General features: G+C 37.8%; 1 protein-coding gene across 1 annotated transcript in view; it reads left to right on the forward strand.

The window, feature by feature from the left end:
• Window positions 1-23,877, forward strand: part of LOC121959979 (transcription factor 4-like) — a 263,772-nt gene that overhangs the window by 232,706 nt on the left and 7,189 nt on the right. The window contains exons 16-19 of the mRNA XM_042509549.1: window positions 15,468-15,606; window positions 19,526-19,679; window positions 22,285-22,514; window positions 23,396-23,543. Of these exons, the coding sequence (XP_042365483.1) occupies window positions 15,468-15,606; window positions 19,526-19,679; window positions 22,285-22,514; window positions 23,396-23,543 (671 nt within the window). The remainder of the gene's footprint in view (window positions 1-15,467; window positions 15,607-19,525; window positions 19,680-22,284; window positions 22,515-23,395; window positions 23,544-23,877) is intronic.

Below are 23,877 nucleotides of genomic sequence, written 5' to 3' on the forward strand. Positions count from 1 at the left end.
ACAAGAGGAGAAAACAAAATGAGGTTTAATTAAAAGTATGAAGTCAGACAGACAGCAGTAATGTTTTCCGTATTTAATTTTGGATTTCTTTTTTTTTTTTTGGTCAACTTGAAACAATAAACATAAAGAACCAAACAGCTGTGTGACATAAGGAGATGTAGGAGGGCGAGAGAGAGAAGCATTATGAAACACAGCCAGTATAAACACATTCAGATGCCTGAACATGTTCAGTCAGACCTACTTTGTTTATTTCTGCTTTACGTTGGTGCACGTAGACACACACACACACACACGCACACACACACACACACACACCAGATGGCCGCGCAAACCAGCACACGAGACTTTCTGCACACTCACTACCTCTGTGACAGCTCTGTGCATGGCTGCAGCCTCTGTGACGTCATCTATCAGGTGTCTTGAGGGGACATTTTGACTTTTTTTGCTGTTTAGTAGTGTTGTGGCCTCCAGGGGGCGCTAACAGCGGCTTCACGGCGCTCTCACCACAGTAGTTCAGGAGCTTTGTCCCTCTGTCTCTGGTCTTTGTTAAAGTATTTACTTTGAAGTGTTGTTTTCTAAATGGAGAGCACCTGTGGAACAGGGGAGCGTGTGTGTGTGTGTGTGTGTGTGTGTGTGTGTGTGTGTGTGTGTGTGTGTGTGTGTGTGTGTGTGTGTGTGTGTGTGTGTGTGTTTGTACATGCGCACGCTGGCCGGCTCCCACAGAGATTATCGTCTTCTCACGCATATGTGTCCAGCTGTCTCTCTCTCTCTTTCCCACCTTTGTCTCTCTCCTCTCTTCCGTGTGTGTTTTTGTTGTAATTCCCGCTTCTATTAAAGGGGACCTATTATGCTTGTCCCTATTTTCTCATATATACAATATAATATTACAGCGGTGGACGTTAAATAATGGGTTTAAAGTGGCCAAAGTTTCAAATAATGAGGTAAACGTATGTAAAAGTAGTCCCCTTTGCACAAAAACCTCCTCCAGACCGTTCTGAATGATCTGTTTCCAATGTTTTTTTTTCTACTTTGGCTAAAAAGTATGCAGGCACGCCGCTGCAAGAGAGCGCTTTAGGGACGCCGTTTTATTTGTCCGCCAAAGCAGAAGACGTTAATATTGTCCCGTTTCCCTCATCAATAGCCAACAGGTTTTTTTTTCTATAGATTTAGGATTATTGCAGAAAATAAGCTTTGTAGTAAACACATGTTTATGATACTTACACGTTTTGTTCGACAAGATAATCTTCACAAGTGAACGCCACTTTTAGGATTTTTGAAGCTTAAATGCGACTGCCAGTAATAAAAAGCTAATGCTACGGCTTAATGTCACCACCACAGCGACACTTAAGTTCAGTTTACTTTACTTTACTTGACACTAGCTGGTGAAAAAAGTGGAACATTTAAAAGATGAATAGACAATTATTTTATTGGAAAGGAAGTGGAGACCAAACCAGAGCAGATCGGATCAGCACAAACATAACACACATTTGTTTATGTCATTGGTTTTTTTGGGGAGTTTTGCCCCTGGTGGTCATAAAAATGGATAAATGCAGCCTCAAGAAAAGTAATTAAAATACAGCAAAAGTTAGGAATTGATGGAGGAAAGAGATTACACACAAACTAAAGGTTCACAATATAATTTAAATGTCAGTCTAGAGAAATAGGACTAATAGATGAGACATAAGAGATATACAGGGTGATTTGAACGTCACACAAAGGTGATAGTTAAGGCTAAGAGATCTTACTTAATGTCAAAAAAATACCTTAAAACATAAGAAACACTTTAAATTAATGTGAACTTTTACTTGTCACACACGAGTGGAAAGAAGCAAATAGTTTGGTTGAATTCATGTTGTAAATTAATGTTTGTGGTGAAGAAAAATGCTTAAAATTTAAGGTTAACTACTTTTCCATTTCATCCGAGTGCTTTTAAACACTTTTCTGCACTTTGGACGTCCCCAGAGACAAATTTGGCTTTCAGGTTAATGAAGTGTCGTGCAGTTGAGCCCAAGAAAACATTAAAGGTTAACTTCTTGTTAAAAGGTAATATTTATACAAACTACTTTTCTGTTTGAAATGATTCCAGAGACATTTTTGACTTGTTTTTATACGTTTGCACCCAGTGGAAAATAAGAATAAAGTGAAGGATATGTGCTGAAAAACACTGTTTGCATATGGACTCTTAAAAAACACACACACAGAAGCTCATAAATTGCTCCTTGTGTTGTCATTAGGACCCGTGTGTGTGTGTGTGTGTGTGTGTGTGTGTGTTTATTCAGGCGCTGGATTATTGGCTGATCGACAAACAGGCTCATTAAGACTGAAAACACAGCAGCTCTATAAAAGGGCTTTTCCATGAGTCCAGGTCAGTCTGCCCTCACGACACGCGTTTCCACTGCAGCCTCAAATCGGGGGACAGTCGATCTGTGTTGCCGCGGTCCCGCTCGATATCGGGTCCAACCACCGCTAACCTGTGGTGACTTTGTCCCCTTAACTTTGTCCTAAAGTGGCTGAATCCATATGTGTCCATGCTGGAGACTCGAGAATAAAAAGACTAATCTCTGTGCGTTTAGCTCTCATTTAATTCTTTACAGTTTTTTAATAATCGTGTAGCATGTATGTGCTCTGTACTTGCAAATATGCACAGTGTGCGTGCGTGCGTGTGTACAGTGTAAACAGGAAGTTTGAACCAAAAGAAAGGAAAGAGCCTCAATAGAAACTCTAAAAAAAAAAAAAGAAATGAGTGGAAAATTAACTTAGAGAGGAAGGAGTGATGTCATCTCTAAAATGAAGCCATTGTGTTTTTCTCATGCATACACGTCTCTCTCTCTCTCTCTCTCTCTCCTTCTTTTCTATGTGACTCAACCAATGTCTCTCATTTTTTTCACTTTTCCATCAACCTTGTCTAACTCCTTTTCCACTACATCACTTCACACACACACACACACACACACACATATATATATATAATTGTAAGAACAATGCCCCCCCCAAATAGAGACCGTAACAGAAATAAAGGCAATTTTGGAAATCATGTATTAGTTATGACAAAACTAAAAGGTTGCAGTGACCCCAAAATTATCTACACTCCCTAATTTATGTTGTACTGCCACAGGGACTGCAGATAGAAATCAGCTAAAAGTTACATCCGGTACAAAACATCTTTTCTCAACTTGAGATTTATGTCCATTGTACGTGGTCCCTGACAAACAATTAAAATTAATAAATAATTAAAAAAAAAAATTAAAATAATAAAATAATAACAATAATAATAATAAAAATAATAGATAAATATTTAAATAAAAATTACTTAAAATAAAACAGTATATAAAGCAAGTGGGAAAAAATGGAGAAACAAAAGAAGCAAAAAAAAAAAGAAACAAAACAAGAAGGCTCAGTCATCACAACCAAGCAGGGAGGTCAAACAAATCAATATAATTTAGGAGAAGTCTCCAGATTTTTCCAAAAGAACGAGGGGACCCTTACAGGGAAGTTTCTCAACTCTAACGGACAGTAAAATGTCTTTTTTTTTTTTGCGATCTCTGTCCGTAACTTTCCCATACTTCATGTTTTCCTGTCATGTTTCTTTTCTATATATTTTTCCATTAACTCTCCTGCAGATGTGACAACTCTCTCGTTCTTTCCTGCTGTGTTTTTATGCTTACACACACACACACACACACACACACACACACACACACACACACACATCCTTTTCCTTCTGTCTCTCATTGACACACATTTTATTACTTATTTACTTTATTACATATTTTCTGTCACTTTTGTTTTCATGTCCCTGTCTTGATGTACTTGCTTTCTCTCTCTCTCTCTGTACCTCTGTCTCTCTCACACACACACACACACACACACACACACACACACATGCACACAGCTGTATGTAGTTTGGCAGTGTTCGGCAGAGACGCCTGCAGGCTGAGGTCATAACTCTGGGAAAACAGGTGGTAGACTGATGCGGGAGAGCGAAAAAGAGGGGGCGAGACACATACATACTCAAGTGCATCATACACACACTCGAATGCATAAACGCAGAAGTAGAAACGTGTTCTGACATTTTACATTTTTTTCCACTTATGTTTTCTTTATGCACAAATCATTACATTTTATGGAGAGAAATGCACAAAATGCGCCTCAAAACAAAGACGGTTAGCAGCACTTTTTGTACGTTTGTCGTGACGTGATTTAGAGATGAGTTTGAGTCTGAAACGAGGGGAAACGTTAAGGGTGTGAAACGTCTCCCGCTCTCTCTCTCTCCATTAAACAGTGTTACAGTCAGTGAAATGGATCGTAATCCGCATCACTTTGCTGTAAAACACACTAATGCCCTTTAATACTCTCCTCTCTTTTCTCAGTCACTAAATCTGCTCCTGTAAGCCGATGGAAATCTGCCATCGCCCGTTCCACCTTCAGGACGATATAAACGCGTCTATAAAATGATGTGGCCAAAAGTATGTGGACACCCATTGTCGGCAAATGTTTGCGTGTTGTTCCTGATGTGATTTAGGTCAAACGAATTTGTATAGCAGAAGATTAACATACATGGCATCTCAGTCATGAAACATGTGTGAGTGAGTTTGAACAGTTCACAGAAGGAAATTTACGTGTATTTCGGCATTCATCAGAATCGTGGTTGTCAGGCACAAACCTCGCAACTCCACATTTCACTATTTTTTTTTTCCCATGAATTAATTTTATTGGTTCCCTCTCTGTCAGTTTTACCATAAATATCCTATCTCCATCAGATCTTTTTAAAAACATCCTTTTTTCTAATTCCTGAAAAATAGCAAATTTGGAGATAGGAGGTTTACACCCGACAACAGCAACAGGTTCGAAGCTCCGATCTTTCTGAAGGTGCAAACAAAATGTTCACCTGCCTGACTGCTTGTAGTGTTGCAGAAATTTAGGAATGCACATATTGCTTGCCATGATTAGACATTAAAATTTGAATTTGTGCGTTTTCTTATGTTATCAATACGCAGATGCCTTTAAAAAACACAATCTAAACAAGACAAAAGATAAAAAACATCAGACATTTAGCTAAATAAGTTTGCAATTTGTAGTTAGTGAAGAGCATCAGTCTTCTCCTTCCAGCCTGTCACACCGCCACTAACAGAAGATAAAATATATTTTTCTCATCTTCACTTCACCCAAAATAATTTCAGCAAAAAGTTTTTCTCTCTCTCTCGCTCTTTGTTTTGGCCGTGTTTGCAGGTCGACAGGATGCACTCATCCATAGTCATTTCCGCCTCCTTTTATGGCGATTCACGGGCAGAGATGTCTGTTAACTGCTGACGATCAGGAGCACGCCGTCAATTTACAATTAATTGGCATTCATGAACATACACACGTGCCTACGATCAAATCGGAGTTCCCCGCGGCGTTCATGAATCATGTGTAGTCTTTTTAGTATTTTTTTTATGTTCTTCTCACAAATTTACTAACGTTTCATGAGTGAGGCCGATGGTTTGTAATGCTCGGATCAAAAAGTAGGTGCAAATGGTGTGTTTCTTTGCATTTCTTAAATAAGTTTTTTTCTCATACATTATATAGTGTGTTAAGTTCATTCTCTTTATTCATATTTTTGCTTTAATTAAGTGATCATGCTGCTAATTTATTCAGTGATGTAATGCAAAACAAAAAAGGAGAGTGAACTCTGACCCTCAGCTGCTGATCACTGTAAAGTAAACAAACACAAATATCAAGAAAAACAACAACGCTTTCAGAAAAGCATTAATGTCAGTTTTTTATCCTCCTATATAGTCACCATGCATTTGATAAATGTGGGCTGCTGTGTTTCTCAATAACTAATATTTTTCTGAAAGGATGCATTACAGCACTGTATGTTAATATACAGGCCTACAGTATGGTAATGTCTCCGTGCAGTCCGCCTTCACTGTATTCAAAAGCCGTGTGATTTGAATATTTATGAGGGAAAAAGGTTATGATCATTGATCGTTTGTGTGCAGCTTCGCATTCACGAAGATGATTAGATGAATAAACTTTAACGGCCTTGATAATTGGTTAATACAACATGGTTTCAATTCTCAGGTTGAGCGACAAAAAAAATGCAAAAATCTTTCTCAACAATGTTGGTATGGATAATCAAAAGTGACAAACAAAAAAATAATAAATGCATACTAAATAATATTAAGTCCAGTTAAAATGACACAATGTGCTATAACATGGAAATAATTCAACAATACAAATATATCAAATAGGACATGCGTGCACTTATTTTTGAGAAATAAACAACAACAAAAAAAACATTTTAAAGCTGCAACTGTATCTTCAATTTTTCGTCAGCAGATGTAGCTTCGCCTCGATGTGCAACTGTAACCTCTTAGAAAAGGCCAATAAGTGCACCATTAAGTCTGCATTTTTGTTACGCACACACGTCATGTTACATAACGTTACGTCATTGCATTCAAGTGCGTAACATGACAACGTCCAGCCATGATTCTTGTCCTAAATGTAACCGCAGCTGTAGAGGCACTGATTTAGCTGCCCTGCTGTGGGTCTTAATACAGGGTCGGAACATTTGACCTAAGTGGTCGTATGGCTTGGATGAGTTGTTGCATAATGACATATTTCCAAATGTCATATTTCCCAGTGCCCCTTTCTTTACCCCCCACCCCCCCTCTCCATTTTTCTCTGTTTCATGTTTCTTTCTTTTTTTAAATTGACGTTTTACTGGACAGGCGAGTCTGTCGTCCTTCACTAGGTTCATTACACGGAAAATTAAGAAAAAAAATACATACATATCACGCCACTGGAAAATGTTGCTGTACTTTTCCTCTCTGTGTGTGTGTGTGTGTGTGTGTGTGTGTGTGTGTGAGTGTGTGTGTGTGTGTGTTTAGTGTGTGTGTGTGTGTGTGTGTGAGTGTGTGTGTGTGTGTGTGTGTGTGTGCGTGCGTGTGCGTGTGCGTGTGCGTGTGTTGACGTTGCTACAGCAGGTGCTTTCTGTCAAGTGTTCAGTTTGCACAGAGGAGAGACTGTTCAGTTTAAGAATGTTCCACCGTCTGTGTGTGTGTGTGTGTGTCTGTGTGTGTCTGTGTGTGTGTGTGTGTGTGTATGCGTGTGCGTGTGTGTTAGAGAGAGAGAGAGAGAGCGCACACGTTAAGTTTAGACCAATGCAGACCCCATTACAGTAATTTTGCAGTTTAAATATCTAATATACAGAATGCCAAATCCACTGAAAAATGCATCGCATTAAAAGAAAAAAGGTTGTTAAAGAGGTTGTGATTTTGCACATCCTTAGACATTGATATTTAACTTACAGCCCACAAGCCGAATCTGGCCTCTGACCATTTCCTAATTCACAGTAAAAACAAAGTGATTCACACTTTGTACTTTTAATATACATAAGTTGCCGCAATGCAAGAAATAAAGGTTTTTTAATCAAAACTAGTGGAGGTGGAGGATGCACCGTACCCCCAGACAGAGCTCCTGGCTAAGCCCCTGAAATCCTAAAATGGCCAAATTGTTCTAAAATCCAAGACATGTCTTAAAATCCCAGAAATATCATAAAATTCTACAAATGTCCTAAAATCCTAGAAATGTCCTAACATCGTAGAAACATCCTAAAATTCTACAAATGTATCTTAAAATCCTAGAAATATCCTAAAATCCTAGGTCCCCAAGCAAAGCAAGTTGTGCACCCCAGTCTTAAGATCTAACAGTTGCAAGTCTGAATGACCAGACATCATTATTTAATTAATTTATCATTATTATAAAGACAGATTCCCCTTTAATGTTGAATATGCTCTCCAGAGGATGAACTCTGCTGATTTTACTGAACCTGCCACCTTCCCTCCGGCACCTTCAAGACACAATTTTCCACGTATGTGCAGGAAATATCACTGGGAAACAGAAATATCAGTTGTGCCGCGACAATAATTGAAAAAGACAAAAGGAAATTGCAGAAATACGTCTAATATGGGCTGAAATATTACAATTTATGGAGTTTATTCTTTTCCCAGACGTGTTGCTGCAGCAGCAGAGACAGACTTGTCCTCACTGTTTACAACTGCATGACAAATCTGTGTGTGTGTGTGTGTGTGTGTGTGTGTGTGTGTGTGTGTGTGTGTGTTTGTTGGAGAGAGAGTGAGATCTCTTGACCCAGAAATTCCCTTCTTTATCTTCTTCCTGTGTAATCAGCGTGCACACACACACACATCTAAAATGAACACACTTCCCACTGATAAACAACATAACACATGACAGCTACTTAGCACCTCCTCCTGTCTTGTTTTTTTTTTTTATATATATTTTTTTAAAATAAATTTCAGTCTGCTTTTTGAAATGAGACATATATAAGTCTGTTCCGCCCAAACGAAGAAAGATGAAAAAACTCAAAATTCCATGAAAACTAAGTATATTGATTATTTATGGTCCTTGTCATGTAGCGTTATCTGTGTTTGAGTATTATCAGGCTGAGCATCAAAAACCAAAATGTGTCAAAACTGACAGGTACAAATGTCTACAGAATACTTGTTTTAATATTTGAGAGGAGGTCTTTGTTTTTTCACTGACCTTCTGCGTTGAAAAATATTGAAAAATTAAACTAGGGTAGGCTGTTAAATTTTGGCATTATTGGATAAAAATCCCATAATTTTCTTTTTACAAACTTCCGGCATATTGTCATTGGCCCCTTAATAAGCCCAGCGGCTTTGTGCTGTCATAGCTCACACTGTAACTACTGGTACTCTGAAGAAATATTATCTAATTTCGGGGAAAGTAAAAAAAAAACGATTTCACAGAAAAGCAGACAGAAGGGACTTCAGTATGTTTGAAGAATATATCCAGGATGTCAACCTCGCTGAGTCCGAAAATCATGGAAACATCCTAAAATCCTTGAAATGTCCTTAAATCTCAAAAACATCTTAAACTTCTGCAAATGTCCTAAAATCCTAGAAACGTCCTAAAATCGTAGAAATTGCTGAAATTATAGAAACATCCTGCAATCCTGGAAACGTCCCGAAATTCTAGAAATGCCCTAAAATCCTAGAAACATCCTACAGTTCTAAAAACATCCTAAAGTCCTAGAAATGTTCTAAAATCCTAAAAATGTCCTTAAATCTCACAAATGTCCAAAATTACTACAAATGTCCTTAAATCCTAGAAATGGTATAAAATCCTAGAAATGTGCTAAAATCATAAAAATGTCCTAAAATCTCAGAAACGTCCTAAATTTCTACGAATGTCCTTAAATCCTAGAAATGCTATAAAATCCTAGAAATGTACTAAAATCCTAGAAATGTACTAAAATCATAAAAATGTTCTAAAATCATGAAAGTGTCCTAAAATCTCTGAAACGTCCAAAATTTCTACGAATGTCCTTAAATCCTAGAAATGCTATAAAATCCTAGAAATGCTATAAAATCGTGGAAATGAGCTAAAATCACAAAAATGTCCTAAAATCATAAAAATGTCCTAAAATCATAGAAAAGTCTTAAAATTCTACAAATATCCTAAATTACTATTAATTACTATTAATATTGTAGAAATATTTTAAAATTCTTAAAACAACTAAAATCCTTAAAACGTCCTAAACCCAGAAACATGAACGGGGCTGCTCCGAGCAGCAAAAAAGTTATAAAGATCTTTAGTTATAAAGTTAGAAGCCAATGTACAGATGACAGTGTGAACCTCCACATCACCTGATTCAGACTTTAGTTGATGAAAATAAAGGGAAACTTGTGTATCATCGTGTTCGGCGTCCTCCCCGTGCCGCCGCCAGCGCTCGGTCCTCCGCCGACTGACGGGCTGAGAGCTACTTCTAATAAAAGTAGCACCCAGTCCAAATCCATCACAATGGCCTGAATTCAGTCGTATGTGTTGTCAGAGTTAGATTATTGTCTCATGATGATACAGGAACTTAAAAAACGCTCTCTGGCGGTATCTGACGCACAGGAGCTCACTGGATGGCGTGACAAGAATCATGACTTTTGGCTGATGTTCAGCAACAAACTGTCAACCAACTTTGGAGAGTCCTTGAACGCACCACCAGTGTGTTTTTCTATTGTTGTGTTGTTGTGATGATACAGTTGAGAGCGGCGGGTTTGGAAAACTCTCCCTGTTGGTGCATTCAAGGACACTCCGACATCTGGTTTTTGAGACTTGGCTGCAGGACAGCTATTTTTTTTGTTTGTTTTTTTAATCAAGCAAACAATATGCACTTCAGAGTTTTCACAGCAGCCATATGTGCGTTTTGTTTGTAGTCTGGGTTTAATTTTGAGACCATGAATGTGGTGCTTTCAAGCAGTCAAGATGTAAATCGCAGCTTTCTGAGTGTCCTTGAATGCAACTCTGGAAAAAAAATCAGAACAAACCAAAAAAAACTTTGCTTTAAAATCTGCTAAATAGTTTTTTTCTGCAGCTTTCATCTGCAACTTGCCATCATGGCTGAGAAAATCAACAAATTTTACCCGATGATAATGAAATGTAACCGAGTACATTTACTCGAGTACTGTACTTAAGTACCAATTTGAGGTACTTTTTCTGTTAATGCCATCCTGTACTTTTACTCCGATACATGTCAGAGGGAAATATTGTACTTTTTACTTCACTAAATGAAAAAAAAACCAAATATGGTGTTCTGATGTGTAAATTAAATTACCTGAAGATTTACACAAGTACAGCTGCAATCAGTTGATTGACAGAAACTTAATTGCTAAATGTTTTGATTAAAATTTAAATCTTTCTCGAGTTTCTTTTTCTATAATTTAATTTTGAATTTTGAGGTGTTTTATTCTATCTTTTTCATAATTCTTTTTTTTTTTTTCTTTCTCTGTATTTTTTTTAATAAGTTAGAAATTTGGGGTGTTTTTTTTTTCTAGTTTTGTAATAATTTAAGGGTTTTTTGTTGTTTTTTTTTTAACTTGTTAAGAATTATTTTTAATTTATAGATATAATAATTTAGCAATTTGGGGTCTTTTTTCTCTTTTTTTATTAATTTAGATTTTTGGGGTATGTTTTTTTCCTTTTTTTTTCTTTTACTTTTTTTTTTAGATAATTTTGAGGTATTTGGTGTGGTTTGTTTGTTTTTTTTAGATTTTTCAGTATTTCTACATTTGAGTACTTTCTCCTGATTGTACTGACTTACTTTTACTTAAGTAACATTTTCGATGCAGGACTTTTACTTGTAACAGAGTATTTTTATCGTGTGATATTTGTACTTTAACTAAATTAAAGGATCTACATACTTCTTCTCCCGCTGCTGATAGTAAATTTCTCTGATGCTTCCATATTGTCATCGGCTGCACGATTAGGTTTCGGTTTTAGTGTCATCCATCAGATGTCTTGAATCTGAGGGGACGGCGGGTAAGTGGGCGTGGCCGCGGTTTATAAGGACTATCTGAACAACACCAGCGCAGATCAGTTTATGTGTAATTTATTTATATTTTTCTCTCCCGTCTGTCTCCTCGTCTTCCCTCCTCATTGAACTAAATTAAGGAAGAGAGAAGGAAGGCTCGTTAAAATATAAAAGCCCTCCATTAAAAATGTACGCCACACTCTCTGTCTCCCTCGCTGCTGCCATTTTACATTTGGGAATCCAGGCAGTGATGAAAGGCAGAGAACGGAAAGAAAAGACAGAAAGAAAGACGAGAGGCAAATAATAAATAAGGGAGCAAAGAGACATATGGACGGATAGACGGAGGACGCGGTTTGAGACACACACAGACACGCACACACGTGCGTGCAGACAAGCCCGTCGACATTTTGTGATATTTGCATGAAGCGAGAGGGGAGTCTGGCATGTGGTGGGCAAGACCTCGCTGTCAGCCAGCTGGATTATGAGACAGACAGAGGGATTAGGTTTTCACAACAACTTTATTTACACTTTGGTTATCATACAACATATCAAAATAGTCATGACAGACGTTAGTGTATGTATTTAAAAAAATATATATGTATAATCTGATCCAGAAATGAACAAAGCTTGAGACCATTTTAGCAAACTGTTTTCTAAAAATTAATTTACACCCATCAGCCAGGCAAAAAAAGCGACTGCCAGACCCCATAGACCCCAAAAGTCCCTTTATTTTATTTTATTTTATTTTAGCTGGTTTTAGTTGTATGATTAATTGCACATTGCTCAGGGAGTCTGCAATTTTGTCAACTAAAGCAAGTTCTTAACCAGCTGATCTTGTTTTCCCGACTTGTCAAAGACTTTCATTGTATTTAGTTTTATAATCTGCTCACATGGTGAAATTCCCACATAGGTTGTATATGATCAAATCAACATGATTAAATTAAAGTTTTATAAGAGGTCATTTCTCTATGTTGGAAAAGCAACTGTGCCAATCAGAGCTGCTCAGCTGGGACAGAAAGCTGTGCAGTCCGAAAAAAGCGTATGGGCAGAAATACGTGTCATTACATGTCGCTAGAAACTGAATTTGAATCTTTCATGTTTAAATTGCTCAACTTGAATAATTGCATTTTTTGATTATTTAAATCATGCTTGAATTTGTATTGTTTACCTTGAATCATTGCGGTAAAAAAAAATAATCTGCATGATTTGAAATTGAATTAATATATGTGGAACTGAATTCCAATATATTTGAAAGTGAAAGTAACTTTAAGAAATTAAATTAAGCGGCAAGCTTCCAGTTGTAGTCCCGTCTTTCTGAAAATGACTGGTTGATTGTGCAAGGGGCTATTACACTCAAAGCTTATTGTAAGACGGCGCCCTCTAGTGGCCAAAGTAATCATTAGCGGAGCAGAGAGGGAAGTGACGTGAGCATAAAAAGTGACAAAAGTCCACTAAACGTCGAAGAATCTGTACCATGTGGTGGGCGGTCAAACAAGCGCAGGACTATCACCTAGGAGACCTGTGTTTATGTCCTAATGCCAACTTTCGCATCTTTTAAGCACAACATAGCTCAGCATCCTAATTCAATTCAAATATAAAAAATATAAATATAATATAAAATGTATTTCTGCCCACTGAAGTGAGCTTAACAGACCTCAGGTGCTCGCTTCTCATCTCTACTTGAGGCTAAGAGCTCAGGGCTACAAAAGCCTAGTTTAATACACCCGAATATCTGACCGAACTTTCAGCAGTCGAGTTGCATCATGGAACGTGTAGGTGCAGGTTTTGACAAGGAAGAAAAAAAAAAAAAAAAAATATATATATATATATATATATATATATATATATATATATATATATATATATATATATATATAAAATATATATATATATATATATATATATATATATATATATATATTGGCTATATTGGCTAAATGAGTTCCTATATATCGGCATATTGGATATCTGCAAAAGAAAAGCAAATATCAGGCATCCTTAATAAATAATAACTCTTAAATTGATTTTATTGATTTTTGATTTTTATAAGAGCCTTTCAGAGTACTCAAGGACTCCTTAAAAACCAAGCAGCAAACCATCATTAATATACAATAATAACTTCATATAATAACTTGACAAAAACTTTGTATAAATTCATTATCACTCTGTTAAAGACCGGCCACACTGCATCCACATTGACATTCAGCTTACTGTTGTTTAAAACATTTACGCAACATTTATATAAATATACAGATAAATATCCGGCATTATTCATATGGAGCCACTGTCCTGCTGATATGTTCAAAGTAAGAAGCTCAGGGAGAGGAGGGTGAGGGAGAGAGACTATTGTGAACCGCAGGATGCCACGAGAAAACTGGCATCACTCACACACACACACACACACACACACACACACACACACACACACACACACACACACACACACACACACACACACGAAGAGAGCCCATCTCGTGCCAAAACAGTGAGTCCCTGCTGGAAGCTGCTCGGTGCTCTGGGAATTAGAAATCCCACAATTAAACATATGGGCATTAAGATAATTGTCAGTTGTTGTGCTGTCGTGTGTACATGTGTTTGTGTGTGTGTGTGCGCGTGTGTGCGGCAGACAGATGGATAGGATTCAGCCAAGCACACAAACACACACACACACATGCACCCCAACAGTATTTCCCCGAAAACACACGTGAAAATCACGGCGACACACTCGAGTTTCCAAAAAGAGGGGGGAAAATAGTGTAAATATACATGTCAGACATGCAGATATGAACCTGGGCTGAGACACACACACACACACACACACACACACACACACACACACACACACACACACACGCAGAGGCAGTCTGGAGCACAGTTTGCCCACCTGAGTTGTACTGTACTGGAAAAATTGAGGAAGAAAACATCGGGCGGGGATGATGTGTATGTGTCTAAGTGTGTGTGTGTGTGTTTGTGTGTGTGTGTGTGTGTGTGTGTGTGTGTGTGATAGAGAGAGACAGATGGAGCTCTTCAGTGACTTAGAAAGGCAGAGGATGCCTCAACAGGCCAGTTATTGAACTACAACATCTGGTGGGGAAAGAAAGAAAAATAAAGAAAAAGGAAAGAAAGAAACATTCATCATATTATGTTTGAAGTTCGCTCCAATGTTTGATTTATTTTCCAATGTGGACTTTTATGACAATCTCATGTGTCCAATTGTTTCTTGATGCTGAAGAGTGACATTTTTCTTCCTCTCCTCTGGTGTTCTCACACTGAGAAATAACAGAAATAATGAGCTACACTTGTTTCGAGTCACGTAACACTCTATCGGCAAAAAGTGCATCCAGCAACAACAAGATAGAAATTAAGAAGTAAAGAAGTTGATATAAGTATATGTGAGTATAATAAATGATACAATCAAATTATAGCAGTAAGTTATTAATTTCATCACCATGCAAAGAGAAAAAACAGGACATGTATTTATTTATTTAGTTTAGATTGAAAACCAATGTGTGTGACACTGCGCAAAAATAATAATGCATAAAAATCAATTTTGCTGCTAATCATTGACATATCCCAGGCTGTGATCATCCAAAAAAACATCTGCTAAGCATGTATTATAAATAAAAGTATTAATTTTTTGTGTGTGTTGTTGTTGTTTTTTTAACTAAAAACATAGTTGTCATTTAGAGGGTCAAAATTCTGGTGTATGATTAGGACTGATGTTGATTAAAAGAACTTAAAAGAACTCAATGAAAGTATAAATTATAATAAAAAAGTATATTATTTTTTAAAGATTGATTTTGAAGTTCATTTTGTGCACAAAGCGATAAGAGTGTGTGTAATATTAAAGCAGGCCTTGAAGGTTAAAAGTACAAAGTGGTCAAAATGACATTTTTAACAAGCTATGATTTAAATGAAGTATAATTTAAGAAAAAACAACTGTTAGAAACAACACTGTGATGAAACAAAATAAGAGTCCAAGAGCCAAACCAGAGGAAAACCATCGGTTCAGACCTGAAACAGGCCCAGACCACATCTGGACTTTAGAAGTTAAAATCTGAGTTTGTGTGCACTGCACAAAGAATCACAGCAGCTGTGTGTTTAAATAAAAAACATCTTTTTCTCTGTTTTCCAGGTGGGCCCTCACAGAGAAGACGGCAGTGGCGTGGGCGGTTTGCGTGGCGGACACTCGATGGCGGGTCAGGTGCCGGGCCCTCAGCTGCCCGTTCAGTCGGCCACCTCGCCGGACCTCAACCAGCCCGACCCGTACCGCGGTAAGACCCGATACACCAGTTACACACATGCATCTGACAGCGTTCCTTAATCCCCAAATCTGTGATACAATACCAGGATGAGTTTATGCCTGTAATCTGATTATCTGTTAGTTACTTCAGACAGACATTTTCTACTTAAACGTGTTTTTTCAGTCGCTTTGAACTAGAAAAAGTACCTGCAATCATGTGACGTCGTTTCTTATTAACAGCCAAAATGGTCTTAAAGGACATTTCCATGCAAAATTAAAAAAATACATATTCTGCCTCTTACCTGCCGTGTTATTTATCAGTCTAGATTGTTTCAGTGTGAGCTGCAGAGAGATATCAGCGGTAAAGATGTCCGCCTTCTCTCCAGTATACTTAAAATTTAAGCAATGGGGTCATCATTTTTGGAAAGAGAAATTTGATTTTTGGGGGCTTTGAGCACCACAAGTCAAATGTATTGTTGATTTGGGGGTGAACTGTCACTTTAACCCTTTGATTCCTGAGCAAATTGGCTTGATTTCTCTCAAAAACATGTTAGAGCGACAAGCAGCTTAACAAGAAATGGCCCAAAAATGAGAAAAAACTTACAAAAAAAATATATTATGATGCATTCAGGCTCTATTCAGTAAAAATGAGTATTCAGCGAAGGCAAATTATGATTTTTTTCATGATTCAAATCTAATCTTTTAAAATTTAGCTTTTGGAGAGAAACTACATTAAATGCAGTTGTTTTTGACGTTTTCACAGCAATATCAAGTTGACATTAGAGAGGGAACTATGACAGTGAAAAAAACTTTTGATGCAGTTATTTTAAAAAAAGGTTTTCATGAAAAGAAGGTTTTGTTAAAGGATGTTTCATGAGTGAGTATGATTGAATTTATTCTTTTTTTTTATTGTTCTGGCAAACAGAGAGGTTATGAATTATAATTATAAAACAATAACAAAACAAAACATCGGCATCGGTATTGTAAATAAGAAGAAGAAGTAAAGGAGGATGATGAAGATGAGGAAAGTGATGACATTGAGGCTAATTAGAGAGAAAACACTTCAAATATGAGACTGAGAGAGACAATAATCTTAAAACCATATTATTGAGCAAGAAAAAGAAGGATATCAACAACAGAAAAGTAGATGGAAATACATAAGAAGAAAGATTAAAAAAAGGCAGAGAAAGAAATCAACAATGTGGAAGAAAAGATGAAACAAGATAAAAAGGAAAGCAGGAAAAAAGACAAAACAAAGAACAGGATAGAAGGGGAAAAGAGGAGAAACAAAGTGACAAAGGTCGACAAATATAAAAAGAAGGTGAAAATACGGAAAATGTCTAAAAACAAGGATCAAATAGTCCCAAAACACATTGAGTCACATCGCAGAGCCTCGACTGGACCGCCGGAGCGTCACAACGCCCAGCGAGGAGGGTAAATAATGTACAGTACGTGCGATATGAATATGGAGCAGAAGTGTATATGAGCGCGCTGTGGAGCAAATTAGCCCTGAGCTCGTTTTTAAAGGCTGAAAATGAGTCTGCTGGCAGCAAAGTTCAGCCAGCGGCAGCCAGAGCCAAGTGTGTAATGAGGTGAGAGAGAGAGAAACACACACACACACACAGGCAGAAGTTGTTCCTCACTCACACATCCGTTCACACACACACACACACAGTTGAGGGTGTGTGTTGAGGCTGTAAATAGAGGGTATTAAAATGGTTTTGGCAGCAGACACTTGAAACTCGGTAGCAGAGCTGTGGTTTCCTCCTCTCTCGCTCAATTTCAAAATTATTATGAACAGTAAAGATTTGTATTTTAGAAGTACATTATTTTTATATTTTTTATATTTTATATTTGCTTTTTCCCTCTTTTAAACTAGTTTTATCTCTCTAGAGAACTTTGGGGATTTTATTTTTATTTTACTACACATACTTATAAGTGAAATTTAAAGGGTACACACTTGATATGCTGGCAATTTAACATCAGCGTTAAGGTGAATAATCATGGTTTTAAATTCTTTGGATATTCAGCTGACTTATCGTTTCTTTTAGTCGGGAAACTTCGATTAAATGTACTTTAATATTTGGAAGGAATGATGCAATTTGTGCACTAACACAGACAAAAGATCTCATATTATTACTATTTTAATTATGTTATTTTTCTGGACATTTTCCCCTATTTTTCTTTTATATTATCAAATAATTCCAGCTAATTTTGGATCATTTCTTTGTCACCTTTTTCTTTTTCTTTTTTTCTTTTTTGCAATTTGCGGCACATTTCTTGTCGAGTTGCTCATTATGTTTTTTGAAAGAAACCAAACCAATTTTCTCAGGTTTCGTAGGTTAAAAAGCTCAAGAAAGGCGTCTGAACACAGCGCAAGAAAACTAATGTCCATCCAGGTATGAGAGGGTTAATCTTAAACCAGAGTCCATGTTTAATGTGAGACATTAAGGCTCAGACTTTAAAATGTTGCCGCTAATAAGCCTCCGTACCTCGAGTTTGTGTCTGCGTTCAGTCGGACATTCAGAGGCACAAAGTCACTCCTCACAGATTTTTAAAAGCAGCTATTTACGCACAAACACACAGCAATTGTACGGAAAAGAGACGCAGACACAAACCAAACACGGCGTCACTCAAAGCTGCACACAAAATGCCTCCAGTCAGGCAGACGGCGATTCAAAATGGCCGACAGTTGGTCGTGTGTGTGTGTGTGTGTGTGTGTAGGAACAGAGTGTTTTGTGTTGACTGAGAAGTTGGCAGCATCCCAGTGACGGATCCATACAGGCGTCAAATAAAGACTGCTGTGTTCAGCTGAGGAGGGAGGCAGATAGAGGGCACACACGCTTTACGTTTGCACCACAGCTCTCCCCGCCGCCGTCTCCGAGGTCGCCTGGTGAATTATCTGCGTTCGCACCACGGCGGCAGAATGGGAAGAGCGGGAAACCCTTATGTTTTCTTCTGAGCCATTGCTTTGCTAAATTAGTCGTCTTTTCAAAATAATTATCCTTTTTTATCATTTGTTTTTATTTATATTGCTTACACAGATACAAAAAGATGCGTAGCTCCTGTTTAACCCCTTAAAACCTGAATCAACATCAGTTTTGTTTTGCTGTATTCAGACAACTTTTATAAAACATTTGGAAGCTGTTTGATTTATTTTGGAAACTTAGGAAAGAATGTAATGAGCAACGTGCCAAGAAATGTCCTGAAAATTGAAAAAAAAAATAAATAAATAAAAAAAACTAGAAAAGTAGCAGTGGGGAAAATATCGAAAAAAGGAAAATAATGTCCAGAAAACTATATTTATTATTCTTATGTATTCAAAATTATTTTACAGAAAAGAAAAATATTTAAAATAATGCATGGTCATTTTCATATCTCTTTTTTTCCTTTTTTTTTGCTAATTTTCAGGGAATTTACCTGTGACTACCTGTAACTTTTTTTTTTAGTTTTTGTTTTGTTTTTTTCTTTACTTTTTTTTCAATTTTGCGGGCCATTTCTTAAGTTAAAATAATTCAAGCTAAGTTGCTGTATTTCAGATTCTGATTCTGATTGTAAACGCAGAGCTCTCCGTCTTTTTTTCCTCAGCAACAGTTTGTGACTCAGACGGATTTTTTATATGTCCATCCATTCAGAGCTGATCAGATCGATTGATGAGAGGATCCGCTTGTGCAACTGAATGCAACCTTATAGACTGACAGCTTTGTATTTGAAGCCGATTTAACCCTTTGAAATATAAGCAAATTGGCTTGATTTCTCTGAGTGCAGCACAAGAAAACTAATGTCGAATCAGGTGTTAAAGGGTTAAGTCACTTTGATATAAAGTGTGTCTGTTAGTCGGCTGTTTCAGAAAGCAAGAGAGATTTTTAGACTCTCACCGCACAGCAACAAGTTATTTATTGTATATATCTGTGCGCACCTCCTAACCCGTCCTCTCCTTCCTCCTGCAGCCTTGTCCGGAGGCCTCCAGGGACAGAGCACGTCCTCCGTCAGCTCGGAGATCAAGTCCGAGGACGAGGGCGACGAGAACCTCCTGCAGGACACGAAGTCCCTGGACCCCAAGAAGGAGGACGCCGACAGCAAGGACCTAAAATCAATTGAGAGGTTAAGATCTAGGTTAGCCACCTCGCAGACGTCTGCTTCCATCAAACCCCTCAGCTGGGCTGGGACACGCGTCCCAAAACACCCACAGACTCACACGCCTTCTTTGTTCAAAGTGTTATTGGTGAACAAAAGCTCTCCAGGAGGTGTTGAATTTGACTTTGTGGCTTTTTTTTTCTTTCGTTCATTCATGATATAGAATTTTCGGCCAAATGTCACAAGGAAGGACAACAAGTGAGTGTGTGTGTTTTGGGAACCAGCCTCTGGACTTTGATGAAGTGACCAAGTGTGATGAGAAGCAGCTAAATACGTCAGTTAACAGAGACTTCCTGTCTGCGTCAAACAGGCGTCTCTCTCTTTTTAACATCTTCCTGAGCTGTGAAAGCGCTCTTAAGCCTCAGAGAGACTCCTGGTTGACATGCAGCTCCTGGTTGATCCCGCCAGTCTCTCCACGGTCTTGGGCCTGGTTTTAACTGTTTCTCACACAACAGAGTAGAGCCCGACAGTCAATATTCTCAAAGAGGTGCTGCCTCACATCCAGAGCTGGGGAATCAACACAGACGGAAACACTGAAAATGAAATTTCTTGTTGTTGTGGGGAAACTGAAAACCTTCAAAGAAGGTTTTAAACATGTTTTAGCCCTTAGAAACTGGAGTAAGTTGGATTTATTACTTTCAAATACACTGAAAAAAGTCAATGAGCAGCAAAAGAAAAAAATGACAGAGTAATACAAAAAAAATTTAAAAAGTAAAGAAAATTACCTAAGATAATTTAAATAAAACAAGGGAAAAAACTGTGAAAAGGTGCTTAAAATTATATTAATTTTGTAACATAATTATAATATAATATATAGTTTTGCCTCCTTTTTCCTTTGTTTTACCTACACATTTTCCCTTGCTTTTTAAAAATAATTATCTAAATCTATTAATTTATTGCAATTTGTGAAACATTTATTACAAAGTTGCTCTTTTTTCCCCATATTTTTGAAAGAAATTGCATCAATTTAAGGGTCCAAGGTTTAAATACTTGCGAAAGGCGTCCGAAAGCAGTGCAAGAAAAGTGATGACACAGGTTTAAAAGGGTTAAAAGACAAAAAGGTATCAAATTCACTCTTTATATAGAGTTACAGTTACATTATAGGTAAAAGATTAAAACTGTTGGCGTTGGTCAAAGTGTTGATTTCCCGTTCTGGATGCAGCTGAGCGGCCTTCAACCCTCCAATTATGTTTTTTCACCTGGAGGAGAAATCAGAAACATGTGGATCCCAAACCTAGAGATTATACATGACAGTGGCGGTCATGATGATGATGATGATGATGATGATGCACATGATGATGTCGTTAAGAAACAGATGAAAATAAATATTGCTCATGCTGTGTTTGCAAGGTTTGGGAACATATCATCATGTAAGCCATCAAACCTTTCGTCAGCTGCTTATCTGTCGCCTTATTGACCTCACGTGGCACGCCTTTATTTGCATTGTCTTTAAAGGTCTAATGTGAGTAGGATTTAAATATGGTGAGCTCAACTTTCCACATAGCTAGCCAGCTACATCCACACATTCATGAAAAATAGTCACCAGAAATGGCAAATGAGACGGACTCAGCTGCACAGGTTCAGAAGTACTAAGTCTTAAATTGACATATTATAATTAATAAAGTCAATCCGAATTCACTGTCAACACCAATTCAGTGAGAAGTTTTGCTCAAAACTGATTAATTTAGGTGATTAAATTCACACTAAATGTTCATTATTTTCAGGCGGCAGCATCTTGAAATAAGATTAAAATCTACAAAGGTCTAGTGTGCCATCTAGTGGTGAGATTTCAGATTGCAACCAACTGAAACTTCTCCCAAGTGCCGAGCGTGAAGCAGAACTACGGAGACCAAAGCAAAAACATGAATGACCCCTCTGAAGCCATGCTTTCTTTAAAACACTTTACAACTTGTAGGTAATGTTTGCCAGTGTTGTGGGAATGTTCCCTGTTAATATTCTCGATCTGGCGAACATCTGACAACACGCCCGGAGAATCTTTGTAGACTGTACGGACTCAGACAGGGACGCTCTTCATCATGGAAAGCCGTATATATTTCGCATTAACTTTTTTTTTTCAAAGTTGAAGTTTTCCGCTACTGTTAGAGCAGCCGAGAACTAAACAGGTTCTTCCCAAACTCGTAGACATGGTTTTCAAAAGTAACGCTACACAGAAAGTAAAGGTAAAAGTAGAAAATTGCGTCGGGGAAACATTGCAAATGCATCATGTCAGGTGCGCCCATGGAAAAGTCGCCACAGACACATGACACCTTCTACAGCTTGTCTTAGAGCACATTTTTCTCTTCTGGATATTCACTGTTTATTTTCCGTGAACTCAGCTGTAAACAAACAGCTGATAACTGTGGCTGACTCTAAAAATACCCAGAATGCAGCACATGATGTTCGTTCCCAAGCTTTGTTTCTCGTTATTTGTTCACTCAGTGAATCATCTTGTGAAAGTCAGCAACATTCAGCAAACTGCAGGTTTGCGTTAAGATGAGCGAACTGTCATCCTCAAATCCTCCTCTTCCTCCTACCCTCATTCCCTGCTTCCCCTTTTCCTCGGTCACCGTAGCAACAACGACGACGAGGACCTTTCTCCGGAGCAGAAGATGGAGAGAGAAAGGGAACGGAGGATGGCCAACAACGCGCGGGAGCGTCTGCGCGTCCGCGACATCAACGAGGCGTTCAAGGAGCTGGGCAGGATGGTGCAGCTGCACCTGAAGAGCGACAAACCTCAGACCAAGTTACTGATCCTGCACCAGGCCGTGGCCGTCATCCTCAGTCTGGAGCAACAAGTCCGAGGTATGTTTCGGATAAAAACGTGACCTTTGACCCTGGTACCTGCACCAGATTTGTTTGCTTATATCCCTGTTTATTTATGTTTTTATTTATTGTAAATACACTGGTTGTTCATTAGAATAACTGACTACAGAAAAAAACACAAATGCACCAAAATACACCAACAAAATGCTGTATTTTGATGTTTGATGTTCCTAAAAATATGACCTTGGATAATTCACCATGCTCGTATGCCAACATCAAGATTGTATACATTTAATTTTAAACTAGTTTGTGTTCATTTATTGAAAGAAAATCTCAAAATAATAAAAATGATCACTAATCTCCAACTATTATCCCACTTTATTCTGAAAGGAAACTCTTTGACGTAAAAAAATATATATTTAAATTAGTTTTATTAGTTTTAAGTGCATTAAATGTGATAGATGCAAATATGGTAAAAATGTGAGACTTTTTTTTCCCTGTTTTTTAATATTTTTATACTTTCTATGCATAACCAGCTGTAGTTTAATTATAAAATGACACAGCTGGTAATATTCTAAATTTTAAATATTCTTATATCTAAAATGTTCATTTTTTTCAAACTCCAAAGCTACTAAAAGAGAAATTTAAGGTGGAAATTTTGGGATCAAGAGGTCAAATTGGATTTCCAGCACATGTTGTGCTCCAAGAACTCCAGTAGAGGGCAGCAGTGGCACCTGTTGTTTGTGCTCAACCTGACTGAAGTTTTTGGCCTCAGTCTCTGCTGATTTAGTGACACAGCACAAAGAACGTAAAAGAAAAGAGACAGAAAAAACAGTCAGAACACGTATTTACAGACATAAAACACCAGAAATAACAATAATAAACAATCTCTCCTCTCTTTCTCTGCTCTTCCTCCCCAGAGCGAAACCTGAACCCCAAGGCGGCCTGTCTGAAGCGTCGCGAGGAGGAGAAGGTCACCGTGTCATCGGACGGGGCGCCCCTGTCGCTGGCCGCCGCGCACCACGCCGCCGCCGCCATGGGCGACGGGTCGAACCCCTTGGGACAAATGTAAAACGCAGCAACATCTCCTCCCCCCTGATGGTCAGAAGATTTCACTTATAAACTAATCTGCTGTTGTACCTTTAACTCAAACCAAAGAATCGGAATTCAGAAACCAGAAACCAATCCAGAAACTTCAAGAAAACATTTTATTAAATCACTTGCCATGAAATTTAAGACATTTGGCAAACTAAACATGCCTTAATAAGTCAACATTTGGCTCCCAAGTTATCCCAAAATATGGACATGTTATCATTTGTCCGGAAAATGTCCAATACGATTAATTTAGCGTCTGTGTGCTTTTTAACTATTTGTTTCCTGCAGAATAGAATAATAGAAACCG

This window comes from Plectropomus leopardus, chromosome 20 (assembly GCF_008729295.1).
Source record: "Plectropomus leopardus isolate mb chromosome 20, YSFRI_Pleo_2.0, whole genome shotgun sequence".
NCBI classification, from domain to species: Eukaryota; Metazoa; Chordata; class Actinopteri; order Perciformes; family Serranidae; genus Plectropomus; species Plectropomus leopardus.